This window comes from Onychostruthus taczanowskii, unplaced genomic scaffold (genome assembly GCF_017590055.1).
Source record: "Onychostruthus taczanowskii isolate IOZ18803 unplaced genomic scaffold, ASM1759005v1 scaffold101, whole genome shotgun sequence".
Lineage (NCBI taxonomy): Eukaryota > Metazoa > Chordata > Aves > Passeriformes > Passeridae > Onychostruthus > Onychostruthus taczanowskii.
In genome coordinates, this window is record NW_024496638.1 from 463998 (window position 1) to 486294 (window position 22297).

Sequence of the window (22297 nt, forward strand, 5' to 3'; positions counted from 1 at the left end):
CCAGAGCTCTATTTAAACTCCTCATTAATTTGAGGGTTTCCATTTTCTCTGCATGAATTGCTGGCATTCCATGTTGGGAGACACTCAAAATGCCTTTGTTGTTATTGGGCCATTCTGAATTTCAGTAAATGTCAGCAAAACAGAGGGATGGGCAGTGGATGAAAGTATTTATTGATGCACCTAAATCTGAAGCTGAAAATACACAGTAAACTTCAGAGCCATGACAAGCTGGAGCTGCAATAATACACAAATTCATTGAATTCTGGTATGGTTTGGGTTGGAAGGGACTTTAAAGGTCATCCAGTTCCACCCCCAGCCACAGGCAGGGACACCTTCCACTATCTCAGGGTGCTCCAACCTGTCCTGGAACACTTCCAGGGATGGGGCAGCCACAGCTTCTCTGGGCAACCTGTGCCAGGGCCTCAGCACCCTCACAGGGAAGAATTTATTCCCAATATCCCACCTAAACCCACCTTGTCTCATTTAAAGCCATTTCCCCTTACTGATTAGGTGACTAGATCCATTTCTTTCCAGAGGAAAGCCTGGAGTGGCAAAGGCTCAACTCAGCTGACTTCCAGAGATGTACAAGAGCTGACTTCCTCCCCTCCCTTAGTTTCCCAATTTGTAAAATAAGGATTTTTTTTTTTTTTTACTTACTCCACTGACCTTTGCTGAAACATTGCAAGTTCTTGCAAAAGGCCTTTTTCCCTGGGTTACCAGTGATTAAATTTCATGGAAAATACAGACTTGGAGGGTCATCCAGAAGTGACCCAAGCCACCCTATGTCTCTCTTCTACTTAGTACTAATTCCCTGGGTTACCAGTGATCAAACTTCATGGAAAATAGACTTGGAGGGTCATCCAGAAGTGACCCAAGCCACCCTATGTCTCTCTTCTACTTAGTAATAGAAACCTTTCAGATTATTTTTCTTTTTTTCATGAAGGCTTGTGGAGGTTTTTTTGGGAAGCACAATGATTTAAAATTCCTCACAATTTTATTATTATTCACAGTGCCATAAAGCCTAAGCTGTGGATCTAAGATTTGGGAAACACACAAAGCATGGATTAATGTCAGAGTCTGGGAATGTTAACTTGACCAGGCACATCACATGCTTGCCAGATTTAATATTCAGCTAATCTATTGGCTGTTACTTCCAAGAATCATGGAATTGTTAAGGTTGGAGAAGCCCTCCAAGGTCATAGAGTCCAACCATTCCCCAGCAGTGCCACCACTAATGTGTGTCCCCAAGTGCCACATCCACAGGTTTTAAATCCCTCCAGACTGATGGTGACTGCACCACTGCTCTTGGTAAACTGTGCCAGGGCTGCACCACCCTGTGAGTGAAGAAATTTTTCCTAAAATCCAATCTAAACTTCCTTTCTAAACTGGCAGGATGGGATTAATTTCTTCTCCTTCCCACCCCTGAGCATTCACACCTCCCTCCTCCAGCCCAAGAGCTCTTGAGCTGGGAGATTTCCTTGGAGAGGGTGGAGTAGGTCTGTGTGAACAGTGAATTCAGCCCTGGAGGAGGGAGATTTCCTTGGAGAGGTTTGAGGAAAGTTACTTAAACAGTTTTTTTCCCTCTGCTTGCTGGGCTGTCTGTGCACACTTCAGTGCCCATGTTCCCTCCAAGCAGCTCTAACATGGGCAGGAAAAGCCAGGCATACTTGGTGATAAAGGAAAGCAAGGAATTAAATGAGGTGGGATTAAAAAAGGCAGCTCCTAAGCAAGTGTTGGAAGCTTTTCAGAAGCTGTTCTATGTTCTTTAAAGCCTCTACCAGGAAAGGGAGATGTTGGGGACATAAAATCTCACAGCTCTTGCACAAAAATTAGATCTCCAAACACAGAGAAGGTAAGTTTTCCAGGATCTTTCACTTTCCTCTTTTCTTTCCTTCTTCTGATTTCCTTTCCTCTTTTTCCCCCCTCTGCCCTTCCTCTTGACAAAGGTGAAAATGCAAAGAGAAATTTCCCCTGAAGTTCTCAACCACCTCTGTCTCTCTTTGGCTGTAACCATGTGCAGAACTGGTTTTCCAGTCCCAAATCAGGTTATTGAATTCTTCTTCAATTAACCATTTGTGATTCTGGGGGGAAACCCTTGCAATAAGAGGATGGTGCAATCCTTATCCTTTTTGTTTTTTAAATTATAACAGTCCACATTGTATTTATTTCGTATTCCAACTGATTGCACTATATCATGTACCTCTAGTCAGTGACTGAAAAGATTATTTTAGAGGTAAGACCTCCCTTTTATCCCCTTCCTTGAGTATGTTTTACCTCCTGTCAGTAAAACTGCAAGCACAGGAGAAGTCACAAACTTTCCCAACTTCCTCTTTAGGCTTCACTTTTTCAAGTTGGAGAGCAATTTTCGTTTTTCTACATTTCAGCATTTCCTGTGGGTGCTTGATCAGCTTTTTGCCTCTACAGGAGTTTCTGGTCTTGCTCTATTTTAAAATCATAAAATAGGAGCTTGGATCAGATGGATCCAATCCCAAAGGGATCCAGTGGGTGGCATCCCTGCCCATGGAAGTGGGGTTGGAACTAGATGGTCTCTAAAGTCCCTTGCAACCCAAATGATTCCAGAAGTCTATGATTCTATGGCTGTGTCTCATACAAGGCAAACTAAATATGTAGAGGGGGAAGAACAACAAAAAAACAAACAAAAAACACAACAAATTTTAAAAGCACTTGATAAACTTAATTCTAATCCTATGTATTTCTAAGAGAGAATGCACTTCTGATAAAGAATTTTTAAGAATGAAAAAACTGATTAATCATTTTGTCTTTAACTTTCCACATTTCCAGGCTCTGTACTGCACATTGCCCAGTAGATTGGCACAGAACACTCCAGGAGCATGAAGGAATTCATCCTCCTGGGCCTCTCAGAGAACCAAGGGGTGACGAAAATATATTTTGTGGTGTTCCTGCTTTTCTACACGTTCACAGTGGCAGGAAATCTCACAGTTCTCACTGTGACGAGCAGCCGGTGCCTGAACTCCCCCATGTACTTCTTCCTCTGCCACCTTTCCTTTGTAGGTGTTTGTTACTCCTCTGTCACAGCTCCCCAAATGATTTCTGGCTTCCTGGTGGAAAATAACACCATCTCCTTTGCAGGTTGCATAGGGAAGCTCTTGGGGCTTCATTTTTTTGGCTGCACAGAGGTTTTCATCCTGACAGCCGTGGCCTACGACCGCCGCACGGCCATCTGCCGGCCCCTGCCCGACCCCGCGCTCACGTCCCGCCGCCTCTGCGGCCGCATGGTGGGATCTCCTGGGCGGGGGGATTCCTGCATTCCACCCTCCAGACCCTTCCCACCGCCCTGCTCCCTTTCTGTGGCCCACTAAAGTCCCCCATTATTTCTGTGATGTCCACCCCCTGCTCCCCTGGCCTGTGCCGAGGGCCTGGCCGCGCTGGCCAACAGCGGGGTCATATCCCGGAGCTGCTTCCTCATCCTGGTCACATCCTGCGTGGTCATCCTGGTTTCCCTAGGGGCCAAACGCTGGCGAGGTGTGCTGGGGAGGTGTCCACGTGTGGGTCCCTCATCACTGCGGTGATCCTGTGCCTTGGGCCCAGCACGTTTGTTTACATCCACCCATCCAGTGGCTTGTCCAAGGACAGGAGCGTGGCCATATTCTACATGCTCATCACACCCATGCTCAAACCCCTCATCTGCCCCCTCCGGGATGGGGAGGTGAAGGGAGCCATGAGGAAACTGTGCAGGGGGGAAGTGGGAAGCAGAAATGGGAAGGGGTAGGGCTGTGGTCATGTTCCCAAAGGATCGGAGAAAATCAAGTAGGTTTTGCTGTAATTTCTTCTGTGACAATGCCCCAGAATGGGCCTTTTGAAGAACAGCTGCCTGTTGGCTCTGCTGTAATTAAGAAGGCACTAAAAGTTCTTTGTGTATGGGAAAGACATTGGGAACTCTGGCATTCCCTTCCTATTCCTTGTCAATGAGCACAAGGCCTCCTGAGCAGCTGCAACATCAGTGCTTAAATACTGAAAACATTGTCCAGGTAGAACACCCCATAAGAAACAAAAAAACAAATAAACCCTGATAATAAGAGTTAGTTGGGTGGTTTGCTGATGAAGGAACAGGAGGGGAAACTTCTCCCTTTCCTCTCCCACTTCAGCAAATCTTTTCTGCCCTGTTCCAGGTCAGGCTGGATGGGGCTTGGAGCAACTTTGTCTGGTGAAAGTTGTCCCTGCCCGTGGCAGGGGGTTGGAATGAAATGGTCTAAAAGGCACCTTCCAATCAAAGCAGCTATTCTGCAATTCCGTAATTATCCTATAATTCTATCTACTTCACCTATCTCTGCCCAAGACAGCAGTAAATAAAATAAATGTATTTTTAAATGCTTTTGAGGTGAGCAACAGTGGGGTTTTTTAGAGGTCTCTCTTCTGGGTGCTGCTGAGCAAATATTCACCCATAGCTTATGGAAGGTGTCACTGGAAACAGTGTCAGGCTCCTCGACACTTTGCAAAGAATTCTTACAGGAATTTCATACTTGAGCTCAAAAGTTGCTTCTGTGCTTTACTGTGTCAGTAAAAATACCTGCTGAGCAAGGAAGGCTCACCACAAATTTTTGTGCATTTTTTGAAGCAATTTCCTGAGTTACTTCTTGTTTTAAAGTTGTAAGTCAGGTGTCTAAGGGATAACACCAGTGATATTTTTGCTTTGTGCTGTCAACGTGTAAGTTAGTAAGAAATAAGATTGTAGGTGAGAAATACTGGCTTAGGACAGAAAGCAAAATTTATATCCATTTACATGAATTTATATAAATGTCCTATGTAAGAGACATCTTTACTCTGGTGTCTCTCTCCAGGGATTACACTAATAACTACCCAAGGAACAATTTCAGCTCCTTGCCCACTGATGATTTCTGACAAAACTCCCTTTGCCTCTGGGATCTCATTACTCCTGACAGCCTTGTGCTTCTGTTGTGTGACGTACTTGAACTATTTCTGCTACAGAAATAATTGTACTTGAAGGTGCTCCTGGTTGTTGGGTTTTTTTGTTTGGTTGTTTTTTTTTTTTTGTTTTTTTTTTTTTTTTTTTTTTTTTTTTTTTTTTTTTTTTTGCATAATGGGACATACAGAAGGTTGGGCTGTTCTTTTCAGGGCTTAGAGCTGGCAGAGATACAGAGCTGTTTCATAACTTCTGAGTAGCACCTCGCAGAGAGTTTCTAATGGAACGGAGAGGTTCTGATGGAACCCCCTGAAGTGGTGGGGAGGTCGTCAGAGGAGCGACAGCAAGTGAGCTCTGTGGAAGTGTTCTGGGATTGTTCCTTTGTTTTGCTCAGGCCCCACTGAAATCCTACCTTTGCAAAGCAGCATTGCTGGTGAGTGACTTTTGGGAGGTCTATTTTATGACTTGGAAAAAAAAATTAAAAATCAGTTACAGATTTAGAATCCCAGAATGGTTTGGGTTGGAAGGCATCTTAAAGCTCATCCTGTTCTGACCCCCTGCCATGGACAGGTCCATTGACCAGGCTGATCAAAGCCCTGTCCAGCTTGGTCTTGAGCACTTTCAGGAATATCACACTCTAGTGATCCTGGTGTTCTGCATGGGAATACTGTAAGTGGATTTGTGGGTGTTTGTCAGTAAAGCAGCAACATCTCGTCCACTACCCCAGTGTCACTACAGGTGCATTTATGGGGTGTTCCACACCACAGCCAGGACCTGGGTATTTTTTTACCACCCTCCTCAGCTAAATAATCAGAGCTTGTTATTACACATGCCAGTGACATATTCTGGCTTGGATTTCACTGTTACTCCTTCAGGGAAGCATTGGCTTTAAAGGGAAATTGTCTCAAAAAGACAGCAGAAGAAATACAGTGGGTATTCATACCAGAGGACAATGAGTGTGTCCTGTTAATGTCTAATGATTTGGCCTTTTTGATCTTCTAAGGCAGCTTTTTTCAATGCTGTTGGCACCATAGACATCTGGTTTCTTACTTGTAGCCTCCTGCTTGCTGAGTTATAAACTCCTCGGCAGAAGTGAGCAACAAAGGAATTTCCTGGAGGGATTTTAAATGGACACGTGCATTCCTCTGCTGCTTCCACTTTAACCTACAAAGTGAGTGTATTTATCTACTGAAAAACTTTAAAAATTCATTAAAAAATATAGAGGTGGAGAAGCCATGCAGAGTGTTGCAGGTTCTGCTGTGTTAGAAACCCCAGTTTCTCCAGTGAGGAACTTCCCAGACCTGGTTTCTGTGCATGTATTCCCAGTTTCAGAGTGGATAAGCTAAGTGGAGAGCCCTTTCCTGACTTTAGAGGAGTGTCATTAGGATGACAACATGGAACAGCTCATGCTTGAGAATGGCAGCACTTGCTTGTAGCCACTTCAAATTTCCAGCAGGTAAAAGGACAGCACAGCATTTTTCCAGCATTAATGGCTCTTGTTATCTAAGAGCAGGATGTGCTGGAATCACCATTCCTGAAGGGATTTAAAAGCAGTATGACACACTTGGGGACATGGTTTAGTGGAGGGCTTGGCAGTGCTGGGAGGAGAACTGGGCTCAATGGGGGCTTTTCCAGCTTTAACAATTCCATAATTCTGTGACTTCTCCCTGACAGAATGTGAGCACACCAACCATGATGCAGGCAAATAGTGGTCAGAGTGAGTTCAGGGGAGAAGGTCAGTGTGGAGGGGCGGGCCAGAGACCTGAATAGGGGCAGAAGAGGGGGAAAGTGCAAACTCTTCTTTCTGTCATTTGTGACATGACTCTATGCTTTTTGCAGCAGCAAATGCATCCTGCTCACACCATCCATGAGCCTTGGAGCTGCAGCACATTCCCTTCCCTTCCTGGCCACCTAGCCACCTGTGCCATGGCAGCCTGATCTGCAGTGATGGCACAGGACAACTCCTCCCGGGTGACTGAATTCATCCTCCTGGGGCTTTCTGACAGGGAGGAGCTGCAACTCCTCTTCTTCACCCTCCTCCTCCTGGCCTACGCCATGGTCCTGCTGGGCAATCTCCTCATCATCGTGACGGTCAGGACTGATCCCAAGCTCTCCTCGCCCATGTACTTCCTCCTCTGCAATCTGTCCTTCATCGATATCTGCTACACCTCTGTCACGGCCCCCAGGGTGCTGGTGGCCCTGCTCTCAGGGCACAAGGCCATTGCCTTTGAGGGCTGCATGGCCCAGCTGTTTTTCCTGCACTTTGTGGGCTCCTCGGAGATGTTCCTCCTGACGGTGATGGCGTTCGACCGCTACACGGCCATCTGCAGGCCCCTGCACTACACGGCCATCATGGCCCGCGGGGTCTGCTGGGCGCTGGTCGCTGCCTGCTGGGCCGGGGGCTTTATCCACTCCATGGTCCAGACAGCACTCATGCTCCAGCTGCCCTTCTGCGGCCCCAACACCATCCACAGCTACTTCTGTGACGCGCCGCCCGTCATCCGCCTGGCCTGCGCCGACACCGCCCTCACCGAGTGGCTCATGGCCTCCAACAGCGGCCTCATATCCCTGGTCTGCTTCCTGGTGCTGGTGGCCTCCTACGCGCTCATCCTGGCCAAGGTCCGGGCCCGCGTCTCCCAGGGGAAATGGAAGGTGCTGTCCACGTGTGCCTCACACGCGATGGCCGTCACCCTGCTCTTCGTGCCCTGCATCTTCACCTACCTGCGGCCCGCTGGGACCTTGCTCACCAGCAAGTACGTCTCTGTCATCTACACGATCTTCTCACCCATGATGAACCCCCTCATCTACACTCTGAGGAGCAAGGAGGTGAAGGAATCCATGTGGAGACTCGGGAAGCACTGCAGAGCCTTCTGAGACAGGCTGGGTTGGCAGAACCCTGGAGTTACACCCAGAGTTACACCTGGAGACACATTCCTACTCTACTCCTACACAATAATGACTTAGTGGCTAAAGCCCACAGACTTCAAATTATGTACAAACACATTTCTAGACACATATTACTATTAATATTAAAAATCCATGCTGAAAACCCCAAACTTCCTAAACACTTTCCCTCGTGTGGATCATAATTTTCAAATAAATAAATGAATCCAGGGTGAGGTTTGTCTTCCTCTCTTGACATGCTTTTCCTGTGCTGTGACAGCAGATGGCAGAGGCACATGCACTAAGTGTCCCCAAATTCACCCACCAACACTTTAAGACAGAGACAGCACAGATTCTGCTTGCAGGGTTTCCTTTAGACATATAAGAATATTTTTAGTCATAATTCTCTCACAGAAGTGAATTATAAAAATCATACAAGGCACAATGTATAGAGGAAGGAGGAGGAGTGGAGATGGCCTCCGGACAAGGGCATGGAGGCAGGACAAGAGGGAATGGTTTCACACTGACACGGGGTGGGCTTAGATGGGATAATGGGAAGAAATTCTTTCCTGTGGTGGTCTGGCATGGCTTTCCCATGGCTGACCTGTCCCTAGAATTGTTCCAGGCCAGCTTGGATGGGGCTTGGAGCAATAGGATAGTGACAGGTGTCCCTGCCCATGGCAGGGGTGTGGAATGGGATTGTCTATAATGTTTCTTCCAACCCAAACTGCCTCTGTGAGGGCAGCAGTTACATCACCAAATCCATCAGGGACAGAAATTCAATGGTTGTCATGTGTAGGAATGCGCCCCCTCATGACAGAGTGGCAAAACTAACCTTTGTCCCCCAAAAAAGGAAAGAAGCCCAGAAGCTTCTCTCAACTGTTAGGTGAAAAGCCACCTCATAGGACCTCAGGGACTTCACCAAACACCAGAGAACATCTAATTGGATAGAAGCCAAAAAGTCCCACCTGATCAATCAAGTCGAAAGGAACAGAACAAAAGAGAAGAGGGGCTTTTGTGTGAAGTGTTTCTACCAGGGGCAGACCTCTGTACCTGGTTCGAGTTTTTCTGTTTGTTATTTTTTCTTTATTAAACCTTTTTTGTTTCTAACACCACAGGAGAAGCCATCCTGCTTATTTTATGCCCCCAAAGTGTAGCTGAGCTATCCTTGGGTGTATTAAGTGTTTTTCTAGGGCTTATGAGAACTGGCCCCAGGACAAACAACTTAATAGTCATGAGAGGAACACCATCAATTTCTTTGTGTTAGAGTGGTTTAGGATTGGATTCATCCCACCAAAACAAAATCATGGAATCACTGGGGTGGGAAAAGCCCTCTAAGATCATCAAGTCTCACCATTCCACAGGGCTGCTCAGGCCACCACTAACCCATGTCCCCAAGTGCCACATCCTCACAGCTTTTAAATCCCTTCAGGGTTAGTGACTCTCCCACTGCACTGGGCAGCCTGTTCCAGGGCTGGAAAACACTTCCCATGAAGGAATTTTTCTTAATATCCAATCTAAATTGCTTTCACTTCACAGGAAGTGAAAGGATTTCAACTTTGCCTGTCTCTCCTCACTGTCTTAAATTAGCCCTCACTCCCACACCTGTAGGAAGAGGAGGATCAGAAGCATCAGTGAGTCATTGATCTTCCTGGTTAAGAGATTTCCAAACATCTCCCATCCTTGTGGAAATAAGATTTCTTTTTAATTGTGAATTTCCACTCAGGATCATCACAGAATGGCTTGGGCTGGTAGGGAGCTTTTTTTTAGTACTAGAGAAAAATGTTGAAAAATGAAAATGTTCTTTAGGTCAATTAGGGTAAATTTCAATTGAGAAAAAAAAAAAAAAGTATCAGTGTGATAATTTTTAAACATTCCAATAAAGCTTTTATAAATATTTTATTTATAAATCAATGCAAGGTAAATTGGAGCTGTGGTCCAGTTATTTTGCTGGTGTCAGTTTGTTCACCAGGTATAAAGGCATCAACAGTGAACTGATTTGAAATAATTGCTCCAATTTCGATAAAATAAATAAAAATTTCATATTTTTGGGACTGGGGATTTCAATACATGGGGATTGGAGCAACCTGATCCAGTGGAATATGTCCCTGCCCACTGCAGGGTGCTGGAATGGGATGAGCTTGAAAGTCCCTTCTAACCCAAACCATTCTATGAAGACAAACAATTTAATATAATTTATTTTTCTCCCCTGGAAACATCTTGGGATGACTTTAACAAGGCCTCAGAAGATGCTGTTAAAAAGTTGGTGCCTGACAAATTGCAAAGGTGCAGCTTTGGCAGCTGAGTTTGTCCCTGTGTGTAAATTGGCTCCACTGCGCACCATTAAAATCCTGAGTTCTTTCTCTCCTGGAAATTATCAGCTCTATGAGCTCACCCTCAGATTTACTGCCTTTACCTAGAGGACAGTGGAAAATGTCCTCAAAGGAAAAAAGAATCCTTTGAGAACTGGCAGGCTCTCTACAATGCTTTTGTTAAATCCCAAGAAGCCTGAAGAGATCCCAGGCTAATCAATTTTATTTAAAGACTATGAGACTGAAACACAAATGGACATCAGAGAAAAGGGAGCATTTTCAACAGACTCTAATCAGTCTAGACTTATCATAAGGATTCCTAGATGGAAATCTCAAACAATGACAAAGCTGGGTAATCCCAGAAGTGGACAAAAATCAAATTTCTTTGGTTGTATTACAGTGGGGATGGCAGGGAGGAGTGGACAAGAGGGATCTAATCCAGCATGTCATCAATTAGTGCACATCTGGATTCTGCAAATAGAGATATTTTTGTTGCTGTTTGTTTTGAAGGGTTTTTAAAATTAATTTTTGTAATAAAATATAATGCAATATAATTTTTATGTATTTACCCCAAGGCAGAATACTTATCTCAAAAACTACCCTGTGTTTCTACTTCTAAATAACCCAGGTAAGATTATCCCTGCAAATAAGCAACTTAGATGTAGAGTTGAGAGCTTGAGTGACTGGCACCTTGATGAGGCCAATGCATCCCAGCCCAAAAGAAACATTTAAGATTTATGAGGGGATCAGAATCACAGAATTGTTTGCCTTGGAAGGGAGAGGTGAGGGATGGATCTCTTTGGTGTATCTCTTTCTGGCATCTGGGTTTATAACAAAATTCTTTACTGCAAAACTCCATAAGAAGTGTGATGCCTGATGGTGCTTGGGATAGCTGCAGCACACAGGGACACCTCTGGGCCCTGGGGATTTATTCCAGCCACAGATCTGCACTCCCATGGCAGGACAGGCCTGTGCTGTCTGACCCTTGGGAAATTCCAGTTTATACAGTCCTTGAATGGTTTGGGTTGAAATGGACCTTAAAGTTCATGTTGTTCCAGCCCCTGCCACAGGCAGGGACACCTTCCACTATCCCAGGCTGCTCCAAGCCCCATCCAGCCTGGCCTTGGACACTTCCAAGGATCCAGGGGCATCCACAGCTTCCCGGGACACCCTGTGCCAGGGCCTCACCACCCTCACAGGGGAGAATTTCTTACTAATATCCAATCTAAATCCCTGATCATTTAGCTTAAAACCATTCCCTCTTGTCCTATCACTGTTTGCCTGTGTAAGATGCAGAATCTTTTAATTTTCCAGGAGTTTGCAAACACAGCAAACAGGCTGGAAGAATGATGGACAGCAAGAATCCTTCATGTGAACAGTGCAGAATTTATGGTCAGGTATTGCTGGAATAGGAACAGGCCTGCTCCCAATCCTGGGCATCACATGGGGAGTGGCACTCCCATAAATCACACATGGATGCTTAATGGGACCAGGGGGGAATTTTTGTTAGCTCTTCAAAGTAGTGCTGGTAATTTTGGTTCCTTCGATGTTCAGCCCCTTTTGGCAATGATCTGAAAAAACCCTCATCCATGCAATTAAGGGAACATCCAAAAAAACTGTCAGACACACTTGTCCCCAGACACTCCCTCATATTTATAAAACCTCATTAAAGAAGAGAGGTGCTTACTCCTGCAGCCAAGCCAGCCCTTGTGCCAGCGCTGGCACGTGTCTGTGTGAATATTCCAACGCTGCTCTATTGGGATTCACCTCTTCCTTATGAGTGAAATAATTTCTATGTCACATGTAAAAATAAGAAAAAGGATTGTTTTGTTTCCTGGAGATACAGACAACTATAATTCACCTGTAATTAATTCTGTGCAGCAGTGAGTATTTCTGTGTTGTTTCTGTGCTATTTCACCTGAATGAGCTCCCCATTTAATGAACAAGTGGTGTTCCTTTTATTTCTGCTGAGTTAACTATTTCTTATGTAGTTTAAGCCTTGACTTTGCTCCCTCTCAAGTTTCTGGGAGAACATGAGACTGCAGAGGAGCCTGGCCAGATGAAATATTTCATCAATCTATTTATCTCTGCATCTCTTACAAATGAGAATGTGGTACAATATTCCCACCATCTCAAAATCAACCCCAAAGCCTCCCAAAAAGGAGGCATTTGCATTGAACTTTGCTTTCCCTCCCTCTGGGGCTGGTATGTAAATCCTTACTGTATATAGTGAGCTACATTCCATGGAGCAGTGTGGGGTAAACGGGAGGATCCTTTAATGCCATGTTTGGACTTCTCTGAACAGGGGAAATGAGAAGGGGGAAAGTCCAGAGAGATGCTAGAAGTACTAATGGTATTATGGAAGTCTGTGGGGTAAAATGTTTAGAAAACTGGGGGGTCTTTAATGGGATGCCTAATTGTCACTTTTTAATGACAGAATCATAGAATGGTTTGGGTCAGAAAGCACCTTAAAGTTCAGCTGATTCCAGCCCCCTGCCATGGGCAGGGACACCTTCCACTAGACCAGGTTGCTCCAAGCCCCATCCAAAAGCTGGAAAAAAAACCCCAAAACGCATCTACCTGCTGATTATGAGCGATTTAATTATTTTCTGACAGCATTACTCCCTTAAAAAGTAAATTTCAGCTTCTGTTACTAATCTAGACCCTTTTAGTAGTATTATTAATACTAAGTAATTTATGTTGAAAGGAATTTTAGGAATCTATACCACACTCCCCTTGCTCAGAGAACCTTAAAAGCCCTGTAGTGTTGCTTGGGGCTGTGTCCAAGCTGGATGCCACAGGGAAGGTAACTTCAACTTCCAGCTCTTCAGTCTGAGGTAACAACTTCCAAAAACTAACATTTTGCTTTAATCACTGTGAAGTTTAATACCTACACTTTGCCTTTTGCATTAGGAATATGTGGGTAAAATGTAGATTTTGAGCGCGGCAGTGCTTGGAAATGTTTTTGAACTTCAAAACAGACACAAAAAAACCTCCTCACAATCTTTAAAATGTGGATGAAATTGTGATTAAGTTACACCTTCTTTATTCCAGGGAAACCTCTGCCTCGTTCCCACAATGAGAGGTAAGACGCAGAGGGTCAACCTCTCAGCAGTATCCGAATTTGTTTTCGTGGGCCTCTCCGATGCTCCAGAAATCCGTTTGCTTCTCTTTGTGCTGTTTCTGCTCATTTATTTGGCCACCGTGGCAGGCAACACCACTCTCCTCGCTGCCATCAGCACCGACTCCCACCTGCACAGCCCCATGTACTTCTTCCTCGGCAACTTGTCCCTGCTGGATCTCTTATGTACCACCATCACCGTGCCCAGGATGCTGGGGGCCTTGCTGCTGGAGCACAAAGAGATTTCTTTCTGTGGCTGCCTGTTCCAGCACTTCTCCCTCATTGCTGTGGTGGGCACAGAGATTTTCCTCCTGGCTGTGATGGCCTACGACCGCTACGTGGCTGTGTGCCACCCCCTGAGGTACCCGAGCATCGTGAGCACGAAGCTGTGTGCTCAGCTGGCCCTGGGCACCTGGGCAACGGGGCTTCTGAACTCCCTGCTGCACACCTCTCTGGTTTTCACACTCTCTTTCTGTGGTCCTAACAAAATCCAGCAGTATTACTGTGACATGCCTCCCATGCTGGCCCTCTCCTGCTCATCCACCCACAGCAGGGAGTTGGTGATCCTGGTGGTGGCCGGGGTGTTGGGGAGCAGTGCCTGCGTGGTCACCCTGGTCTCTTACCTCTGTATCCTCCTGGAAATCCTGGCCAGGAAGTCCCCTGAGATGTGGCACAAGGCTTTCTCCACCTGTGGCTCTCACCTGTCCGTAGTTTGCCTTTTTTACGGGACCACCATCTGCACCTACGTCCGTCCTTCCTTCACCTATTCCCCGCACTGGGATAGGGTCGTGTCCATGCTCTATGGAATGCTCACCCCGCTCCTAAATCCCATCATCTACAGCCTCAGGAACAAAGAGGTAAAGTGTGCCCTAAAAAGAGCCATCAGCCAGGTGAGAAGGGCTTTAACAAGACAAGAAAACCTCACTCAGTCTCTACCATCAGCTGGGTAGAAACCACAGTTTGTGACTAATCCTCATCTAAAAATTAAATGCTGGAATCCAAATTAATTTTCTGGGCTGAAAATTCCTCCTCTGGGCTGAAAACTCCTTCTTTTGGCTCCCTCTGCAGTTAGAAGGGAGAGCTGTGCACTTCCAGAATTGCATGGCACAGCTTCAGGTCATTTTCACACGAGGAGAGTCCAGTCGGCAATGCTGTTCTCCACTGAAGCTGAGGTGAGAGCAGGCAGGTGTTGGATGCATATTTTAGGGCAGGAATTCTGGGAACTGATACTCAGGCACACGTAGACACACTGTATGAAGGCAGTTTATATCCCTTTCAAAATTAAACTCCAAATATATTAAATTATGTTTTATGGATCAGCCCTGAAATCACTCTCCCCTCTCTCTCTCTCTCTCTCTCTCTCATCTTGTTGGGTGTCTGTTGTTTGCTGGAATCACCAGAGTTCCACCTCTGGAGCCATATTTGCCACTACATTTTTCCTTTTTCCCATTTTTTCCTCCTTGCTGCATCAAATCCTAATGGAAAGAGAGGTGATGCTGCTTCCTGCAGCTCATCCCCCTCTTCACCACCTCTCTTCTTTGTAGAGAAGTAATAAACAATTAGTAAAAATGCTGAGATTATTCTCACTCGATTGACCCCCAAAGTTTATGATGAAATAGGTTTAATAAAATCTCTTTTATTTAGCTACAAGTGGCTCTGATTTTTTTAATACTCATTCTGTGATGAGACTTTGTATTGTAGCCTTAAGGTGTCTCAAATGCAAAAAAAATTAGTCAGTGTGAAGGAGATTACAACTGTGAGCAGGATATTTATGAAGGAAAAAAATCTCGTTGCAGCTCTTCCAGGGCTCTGATTGGCAGCACAGCCAGGGCACAGGAGCTGGATTTGTCTTTATGCCCAACTTTACTCCTGACTTAGAGCCCCTGGAACCTGGAATCTGTTCCGAAATGCAAAAAAAATTTGTCAGTGTGAAGGAGATTACAGGATATTTATGAAGGAAAAAATCCTTGTTGCAGCTCTTCCAGGGTTCTGAATGGCAGCACAGCCAGGGCAGAGGAGCTGGATTTGTCTTTATGCCCAACTTTACTCCTGACTTAGAGCCCCTGGAACCTGGAATCTGTTCCAGGCTGTTGATGGCCCCCTTGGGATGTCCCAGGCACTTCCACAAGGTTCTGAGGGACTTCTGCCAACCACAGGTCGTTGGCCAGGGGAAGCTGCTGGTGAAGGATAATGATGAAGGATCAATTATCCTTCAAATTCCTGCCATAACTTCTGCACCAACCAAGTGGAGGACTGGAGAGGTGTTGGCCAAGCCATGAATTCTCCAACCAAGGTGTGGAGAAGTTGGGACAAACTGAACTGCTTTGGAAGTTTTCATTTTCTTTAAAAAGGAGGAAAGTTTCCTTCTCCTAAGTGCCTGTGAAATTATCCCTGGGGACTTGTTAGAAGGATGAGGGAGGTCCACCAGGAGCTTCCTAAGAAGGTTTTCAGATCACTAGAGTCTTCTTCAGGATGCCCAAAAGGGCTTATTAAGATGAAGGGCCTTGGGTGGCTGCTCCCTGCAGGACTGGAGAATGCTGCTCTTTCCAGAGGTGATGGAATCCAAATGCAGCTCTGTGGAGAGATGCCTAAGGATGGACATCAGCCTGTGTGCAATTCCAAACCCTGGACACCTCTTAAAAGAGGCATCTGAATTCCAAAGTACCAAACTAGAGCCTGATTTCCAATGTGTGTCCACATGGGAGATTTTGATGCCTCTCCTGCCTTGTGAAGGTGGAAAGGTTGGATTATCAAGTCTGATTCTGCTGCAGTTCCCTCCCTCTCCACCCATCCCAGCCATGTGCTCCCAAAAAGATCCGCTGTAAGGAGCTGCTTGCTGCCAGTGCACCAAACAAGGCTCACAGCAAAAGTTGGGATCGAGTCTTTGGGTAACTTGGCAAGGAATGTGTTCCTTCTTTTCTCCTTCTTCCCCAGAGGAGCTGTGGCTGCCTCATCCCTGGAAGTATTCCAGGCCAGGCTGGATGGGCCTTGGAGCAACCTGGTCTGGTGGGAAGTGCCCATTAGAGGTTCACTCTTTACCATCAGCTGTATCACCCCTTCACGAATCGAGGTGCTAATCCCTAAATATTCCTCAAAACCGAGACATCCTCTTTCATCTTCCTCATGCCCAGTAACCTCTGAGACTGGAAGGAGACAGCTGTGATTTTCTTTGGCACCACTGGAAAAATTTAGCAGGGAAGGATCATAACACACTCACCCAGTTTCTGCTCCTCTTTTCCCCAAGTGCCTATTTTTGGCTGCTCTTGGAAATCAATACCCTTGGACTGACTCATCAGCACAGAGATCCTCTTACATTCCTAGAAGTGGAGCTGCCCTGCTGGAACAGGGGTGGGAGTACAAAGAGCACCAAGTAAATCGAGGAAAAATACTCTGTCAATGAAATTCCCACATGAGTGATCCCGATCCTCTGTGCATTTACACTTTGCTTTTGCCACTGAAAATCAGATTTCACCTGTTATCTGCTAATCTGACATAACTAGTGAGAGACCATTTTCATTTATCTATTCCTAAAGATAAAGAATTTCTGAAATTCTTGATGTGCCTTCAAAAAAAAAAAAAACCAAAAAAAAACCAACAAACACAAAAACAAACAAACAAACAAAAAAAAAAACAAAAAAAAAAAAACCAAAAAAAAACCCCAAAACAACCCCAAAAAACAAAAAAAAAAAAAAAACCCTTTCTTTTTCCTTGAGCAAAGTCCAACTATATTATTTATGTGTGGATTTTATTACTTGCAATGAAACTAGAGCAGATTTTCCCCTCTAATTTTTTTTTTGTATGGTGCTGCCAGATATGAAAATATGCAACATAAAAGAGGATGCGAATGATTTATTTTTCTCCTCTAAAAATAGCATCCAGTTGTGAAATTCAGGTTGGGCTACGGTTCTGGCTTTACAATTCCCAGGACTTTAAGAATAATAATAAAAAAAAAAAAGTTCTATTTGGTGTGTCAGTGCTATTTTCACCTATTTTTAAATTCTTGCACAAAAAATGCATTCATAGAATCAAGGCTCCTTGTGAAGAGACTTTGTCCTCTCTGCGGCCACGCTTCAAACACTTGGTTTTAAATGGCTTTAAGATGAAGGAGGGAAGGATTAGATTGAATATTGGGGAGAAATTTATCCCTTTGGGGGTGGTAAAAATCTGTTTGGTTATTAATCCCATTTTAGACAGCTTTGTGTTATCTCACTCGAGGGTAACCACCGAAAATTTTGGAATTTATACTGCTCACCCAGGCTTCCTTTCTCTGTCCTGCCTAGAATTTATCCTGGCATCAGCAGAAATGTGTATTAACTTTTGCAAAGTTAGGGTAAAATTATGTGCTTTTTCTTGTAAAGTTAAAATAATACCCAGAATTCCTTCCTTAGCAGACTGAATCCAATTCAAATTCAAGTTTCAGGTAAAAAAGAAGTGTGAGGGGAATTGCTTGGAAAATCTAAAGATATTTGGGTTTGAATATTTAAAAACAATGCTCATGGCTTGCTTCCCATCAATTACTTAAGAATTAAACAGCCCCAGGAAAGTAAATGCACCAAATATTTGTGAGAAATCCCAGAATCAGATGCGACATTTAATATTAAACTTGCAAAAGTAAAAGCTTTTGTACAGGGAAATACTTCCTTTGTTTGCCAATTCTGCCATACCCTCTATAGAGAAAGGAATACAATTTTTATATATTTTATCATATTTTTATGGCCTGTTCTGCTGTCACCAAACATCTTCCTTGCCTGTTCTCATCCTGCTTTCTTGACGATTTCACCACTTTCATATATTTTTCCATTTTCTCTTTTTGCATGGTTTCTCTTCCCACAACATAATTAGGTTTTTTATTTCTGCTTAATTGTGTTACAAAAGGCTTGGTGGTGGTTATGGGAATGTGCAGCCTGAAGAAGGAAAGGCTCCAGGGAAACCTTGGAGCCTTCCAGTGACAAAAAGGGCTCAGGGAGAGCTGGACAGGGACTTTGGACATGGAGTGACAGGACAAGCGGGAATGGCTTCAAACTGACAGGAGGAGGGTTTAGATGGAATATTGGGAGAAAAACTCTTCCCTGTGCGGGTGGTGAGCCCTGGAATGGATCTCCATGGGAAGCTGCGGCTGCCCCATCCCTGGCAGTGTCCAAGGCCAGGCTGGATGGGGCTTGGAGCAACCTGGGATAGTGGAAAGTGTCTCTGCCCATGGAATGGGATGGTTTTTAAGGTCCCTCCCAACCCAACGCAGTCTGTGACTGTGATAATCAGGACTTTTATAAACACTGGACATGGTGATTTCTCAGAGGAACCAAACGCTGTGGGTATGCCTGTTCCTTAGAAAACCTAGGATGCAATTTGACTCTTCTGTTGCAACATTTTATGTTTGGCACAGTTCCACTGGGATTATCTCAGTGTGCGCTCCTGTTTACACAGCCCCGGGCACGGCCCTCCCTCACTCCCCCGCCTGCGGGGCTTTGTAAGGGAACAGCTCCCCCGCGGCCATGACACCCGCCCGCGCCTTCCGCTGGCGTCATCCCCTCGCGACACCGACACCAGATTCCCCCCACCGGTGCTGCACCCCGGCAGCGCTGCGGCATGGCGGAAACCACCCTGCAGGTTCCCGAGTGTCCGTGAGGAGACAACAGGGGTGGAGCCGCCCCGCCGAACCGTGCAGAAGCCGCTGGTGGCACCGCTCCGCAGTCGCGCCGTTGGGACTACAACTCCCGGCGTGCCCCGGGGCAGCGGCGCATAGAGCGCGCTGATTGGCTCGGGAGGGGGGCAGCGCAGCGCGGGCGCCCCCACGTGGCCGCTCGGCCGCGCCGGGACCCCCCGGGATAGCCCGGGACAAACTGGGACAAATCGGGACAAATCGAAACAACTCAGCTGCCCGCCGCTCCCGTGCCACGGGCCTCGCCCGGGCTGCCTGAAGGGACCCCGTGCCCTTTCCCCTTCCCTCCCCTTCCCTCCCCTTCCCTTCCCTTCCCACAGATGACTCCAGATGCCTTTCCTTTCTCCCTCCACCCCTTTTCCAGCACTCTGCCTGTCTCCTGACACCCTGGGCCCGGGATTTTCCCTCGTATCCCGGTTCCTCTTGGTCGCTTCCCTCTCCTCTCCCTTTCCTTTCCCTTCCCCTCCCAGACGACGGTGAGCGGGAGGAGCTCTGGGACACAGCAGGGAGATTCCTGCCTTCCCAGGCAGCCTCTGGCAGGCAGGTGAGGTGGAAGTGTCATTTGGAACGTGCTGGGAGCTTCTTCAGTGACCAGCTTCCACCAGTGCCCCGTTTGTTGGCTGTAATCTTAGTGCTGGAACACGATGGGAATGTTAACAAAATTCCTGGAATCTTCATGGAGAGAGCTGTAAAGGACAGCATCTCTCAAAGAGCAACTGAACGGAAATTGCAGCTGATTAACCTTTATTTCCTGAGTTATGGTATAACACAAGTTTTTGCAGGTGAAATAAAAATGCTTTTTTAATGAATCATGATGTTTCTAGTTTGTTTCTTGTAGATACCAGGCAAAGCACGTTGTCTGAAAATGGAATGTTACCTCATTCCCAAGGAGGAAGATGAATAAAAGTCACGTGATGGTTGGGAAGAGATCCCACCCACTTCCCAATTCCTCACCCTCGAGGTCTGGTTGCTTTTGGAGATGCTGTTGCTCAATCCTCAGCCTCCCACCCGACAGGAAAGCAGGAACTGCCTGAAACAGAGAGATCTGTCAGGTTTTGTGGAGGGTGATATGGGGAAAGGGGTAGAACTGTCTTCTCCCAATTACTTCTGAAACCACTTCTGAAGGACTTGGAAGAAGAAGAAGAGAAAGTTTCCAGCTGATGTAAAGTAATGGTGGTGTCACTTTCTCTTCCTATTCCTCAGCCTCTCTGCACTGGTGCTTCTCACGCTGGATGTGGCTGTAAAAACACAGATTCTGGTAAAAAAACACAATCCTTGTAAAAACACAGATTCTCAATCCCCTGCCTCCTTTTCCAATCTCTGCAATTCCCAGCTCTGTTCCCATCCTTGTCACTGTAGGCCTGTGAAGTGGCTGTGTGGCAGTTTAGGTTAAAATAACTGAATAATTATTATGAAATAATAAATATGAATCTATAATATTATAAATATAATATCATTATTAATAAATAAGTTCAGGAAATGCTCCTTTCTCTGGATTGAGCTGCTTTCCTGGCCTCTGGAATCTAGCAAGAAGGGATTGAACCTTTCCCACCTGAGGAATTTTGTGGTGACAACATTTTTTCACCACAGCAAGGCTGGTGATTCGAAGGAAAAGGGTTTCCAGCAGAAAACTCTGGAAGTGGATGTTTTCTGACAACCTCCCTGTTCCTCTTGAAATGCTTCTGTTTATGTGGAGGGCAGTACGGCCTGGTGACTCCAGAGCAGATCAGAGTAAACACAGACAGGGAATAAAGTGGGAATTGCCTTTTCCAGGCAGAGTCCACTCCTAGTTAAAGCTGCCTGAGGCAGGGATACAGGCAGGAATTCCAATAAAAGCCTGGTAGCTTTTTTTGCGTGGTCATGCTGAGCCTGCTGGTCTTGATTGAACAAAGTTCCCTGGATGAAGTAACAGTGCTGCAATTCTTTTTTCTTCTTACTCAGAGACTGTTTTCCGTGGTGACCTCAGAGATATCCTCGTGGTTTTGCATCCCTCTGCTCCCTCCCAGGCTGTTGTTTCAGCTGGTGTCAGCCCATTGCTCAACCTGCACCTCCTGACTGGAAAAATGCTTTGTCAGAGAACTCTTCCTTCTGGGCCTGAGCGAACATCCTCCCCTGCCCCTCGGGATCTTGGCGTCTTGGGGAAATTCTCTGTGATCACCCTTTGCCCTCGAGTCACCGAGCTCCTCCCTGTGTCTCTCTAGCTCTGCAGTTTTCAGACCCACCCAGTGGCCAAAAGAAACAGGTCCAAAATGCTGTTTTCTGCTAAGTTCACGGCCTGCAGAGACGCTCTAAGGGGTCAGCAGGGTGGCCGGAGACAGGGAAAAGAGACAAACGAGGTGTGGGGGTGTTTGTGTGAGGAATGCAACGCACAAACACCCCCACACAAAACACTTTTTGGCCGTGGGAGTGTTTGATCTTCTTTCCTCTGAGCCTGCTGTGGGTTGTGTCCCTTCTCAGAGGCTTTTAGAAGGAGCCAAGAGCACCAAACAGAAGGCAAGGAAGGGCCTGGCCTGTGCTAAGTACGTGTGGAGCGGAAATCTTTTTTGTTTGTTTTTACTTGTCAGACTGGAAAGTTCCTGATTTGGAGTTTCAGTCTTGGTCATCGCTGCCTATTTAGACAGGTTTGTGGCCATGCATGACTGAGCAAGCAAGTGGGTGGAAGATTCCTCAGGCCAGGCAGAGCACTCCTCTGGCTGAGGGGACTCTGAGGGCTTTGCCTCCACAGCTTTAATGGCAGCATCTTCCCAGGACACTGAGCACGAAGGCCAGGGTGCTCTGCCCAGGTTCAGGGCTCTGCCCAGCCCAGCAGAGCGTCTGAAACAGCCCCGCAGGATTGCTGAGGGGCTCTGGGGCTGTCCTGACCCCTTATCTCCCTGTCCCACCGAGTGGGTGGCCTCTCTGTCCCTGCTTTATGGCCTGCTGGAACGCTGATATCTGTGGGCACGGCCCAACATCTGCCGAGCTGAGCACGACAGCTTCAACACCATCCCGAAGGCCAACCCGATTTCAAGGGTCACAGCCATTTCTCAACACAGCAGTGATGATTTCCCCTGGTTTATTTCTCTCTCTCTGTTCAATTTCCTTGCTTTTTCCCCCAGTTTGTTCAGTGTGCAGGGACAGCACCTCTGGATCTCTTCCCCACCTTGAGGAAGGAGCTGTGTCCAGGACAGCACTCCACGCTTCAGCACTGCCTCGCTGCTCCACAAGCAGCACAACTTTTTTAGGCCCGACATGAGCCCCTTGAGCTGCTTTTCAGTATTTTTGCTTTGATGCCAAGGGCCTGAACGTGGCTTAGGAGGAAGTTGGACCCAGCAGGAAAGGTGGATGTGGCTGTGGGACCTGTGGAGCTGTGGCTGCGCCTCTGCGTGAACCACAGGAGTGTTTTTGGTGTCCCGTCCCAGCACAGCACAGCAGGAACC

At 46.3% G+C, this 22297-nt stretch overlaps 3 protein-coding genes across 3 annotated transcripts; all 3 read left to right on the forward strand.

Moving 5' to 3' along the window:
• Positions 1–2834: 2834 nt before the first annotated feature.
• Positions 2835–3751, forward strand: LOC121339838 (olfactory receptor 4S2-like). The gene is given in 5 exon segments (XM_041411994.1): positions 2835–3261; positions 3264–3335; positions 3338–3376; positions 3379–3480; positions 3483–3751. Coding segments are annotated over 5 exon segments (891 nt in total). The 5' UTR covers positions 2835–2852.
• A 3078-nt stretch (positions 3752–6829) lies between these two features.
• On the forward strand, positions 6830–7822 carry LOC121339637 (olfactory receptor 4D5-like). The gene has a single exon (XM_041411594.1). The coding sequence runs from the start codon at positions 6851–6853 to the stop codon at positions 7775–7777; it is 927 nt and encodes a 308-aa protein (XP_041267528.1). The 5' UTR covers positions 6830–6850; the 3' UTR covers positions 7778–7822.
• A 5354-nt stretch (positions 7823–13176) lies between these two features.
• On the forward strand, positions 13177–18962 carry LOC121339438 (olfactory receptor 5V1-like). The gene is made up of 3 exons (XM_041411209.1): positions 13177–14104; positions 17031–17100; positions 18644–18962. The coding sequence occupies exons 1-3, from the start codon at positions 13177–13179 to the stop codon at positions 18960–18962; spliced, it is 1317 nt and encodes a 438-aa protein (XP_041267143.1).
• The last annotated feature ends 3335 nt before the right edge of the window (positions 18963–22297 follow it).

Bases quoted from the DNA above. Each gene is read 5' to 3' on its own strand.
- LOC121339637 (XM_041411594.1), top strand. From the start codon at position 6,851: ATGGCACAGGACAACTCCTCCCGGGTGACTGAATTCATCCTCCTGGGG.
- LOC121339438 (XM_041411209.1), top strand. From the start codon at position 13,177: ATGAGAGGTAAGACGCAGAGGGTCAACCTCTCAGCAGTATCCGAATTT. The intron at 14,105-17,030 runs GCCAGGTGAGAA...TGGTGCTGCCAG, and splicing joins TGCCCTAAAAAGAGCCATCA to ATATGAAAATATGCAACATA. The intron at 17,101-18,643 runs GTGAAATTCAGG...CTGTTTACACAG, and splicing joins TCTAAAAATAGCATCCAGTT to CCCCGGGCACGGCCCTCCCT.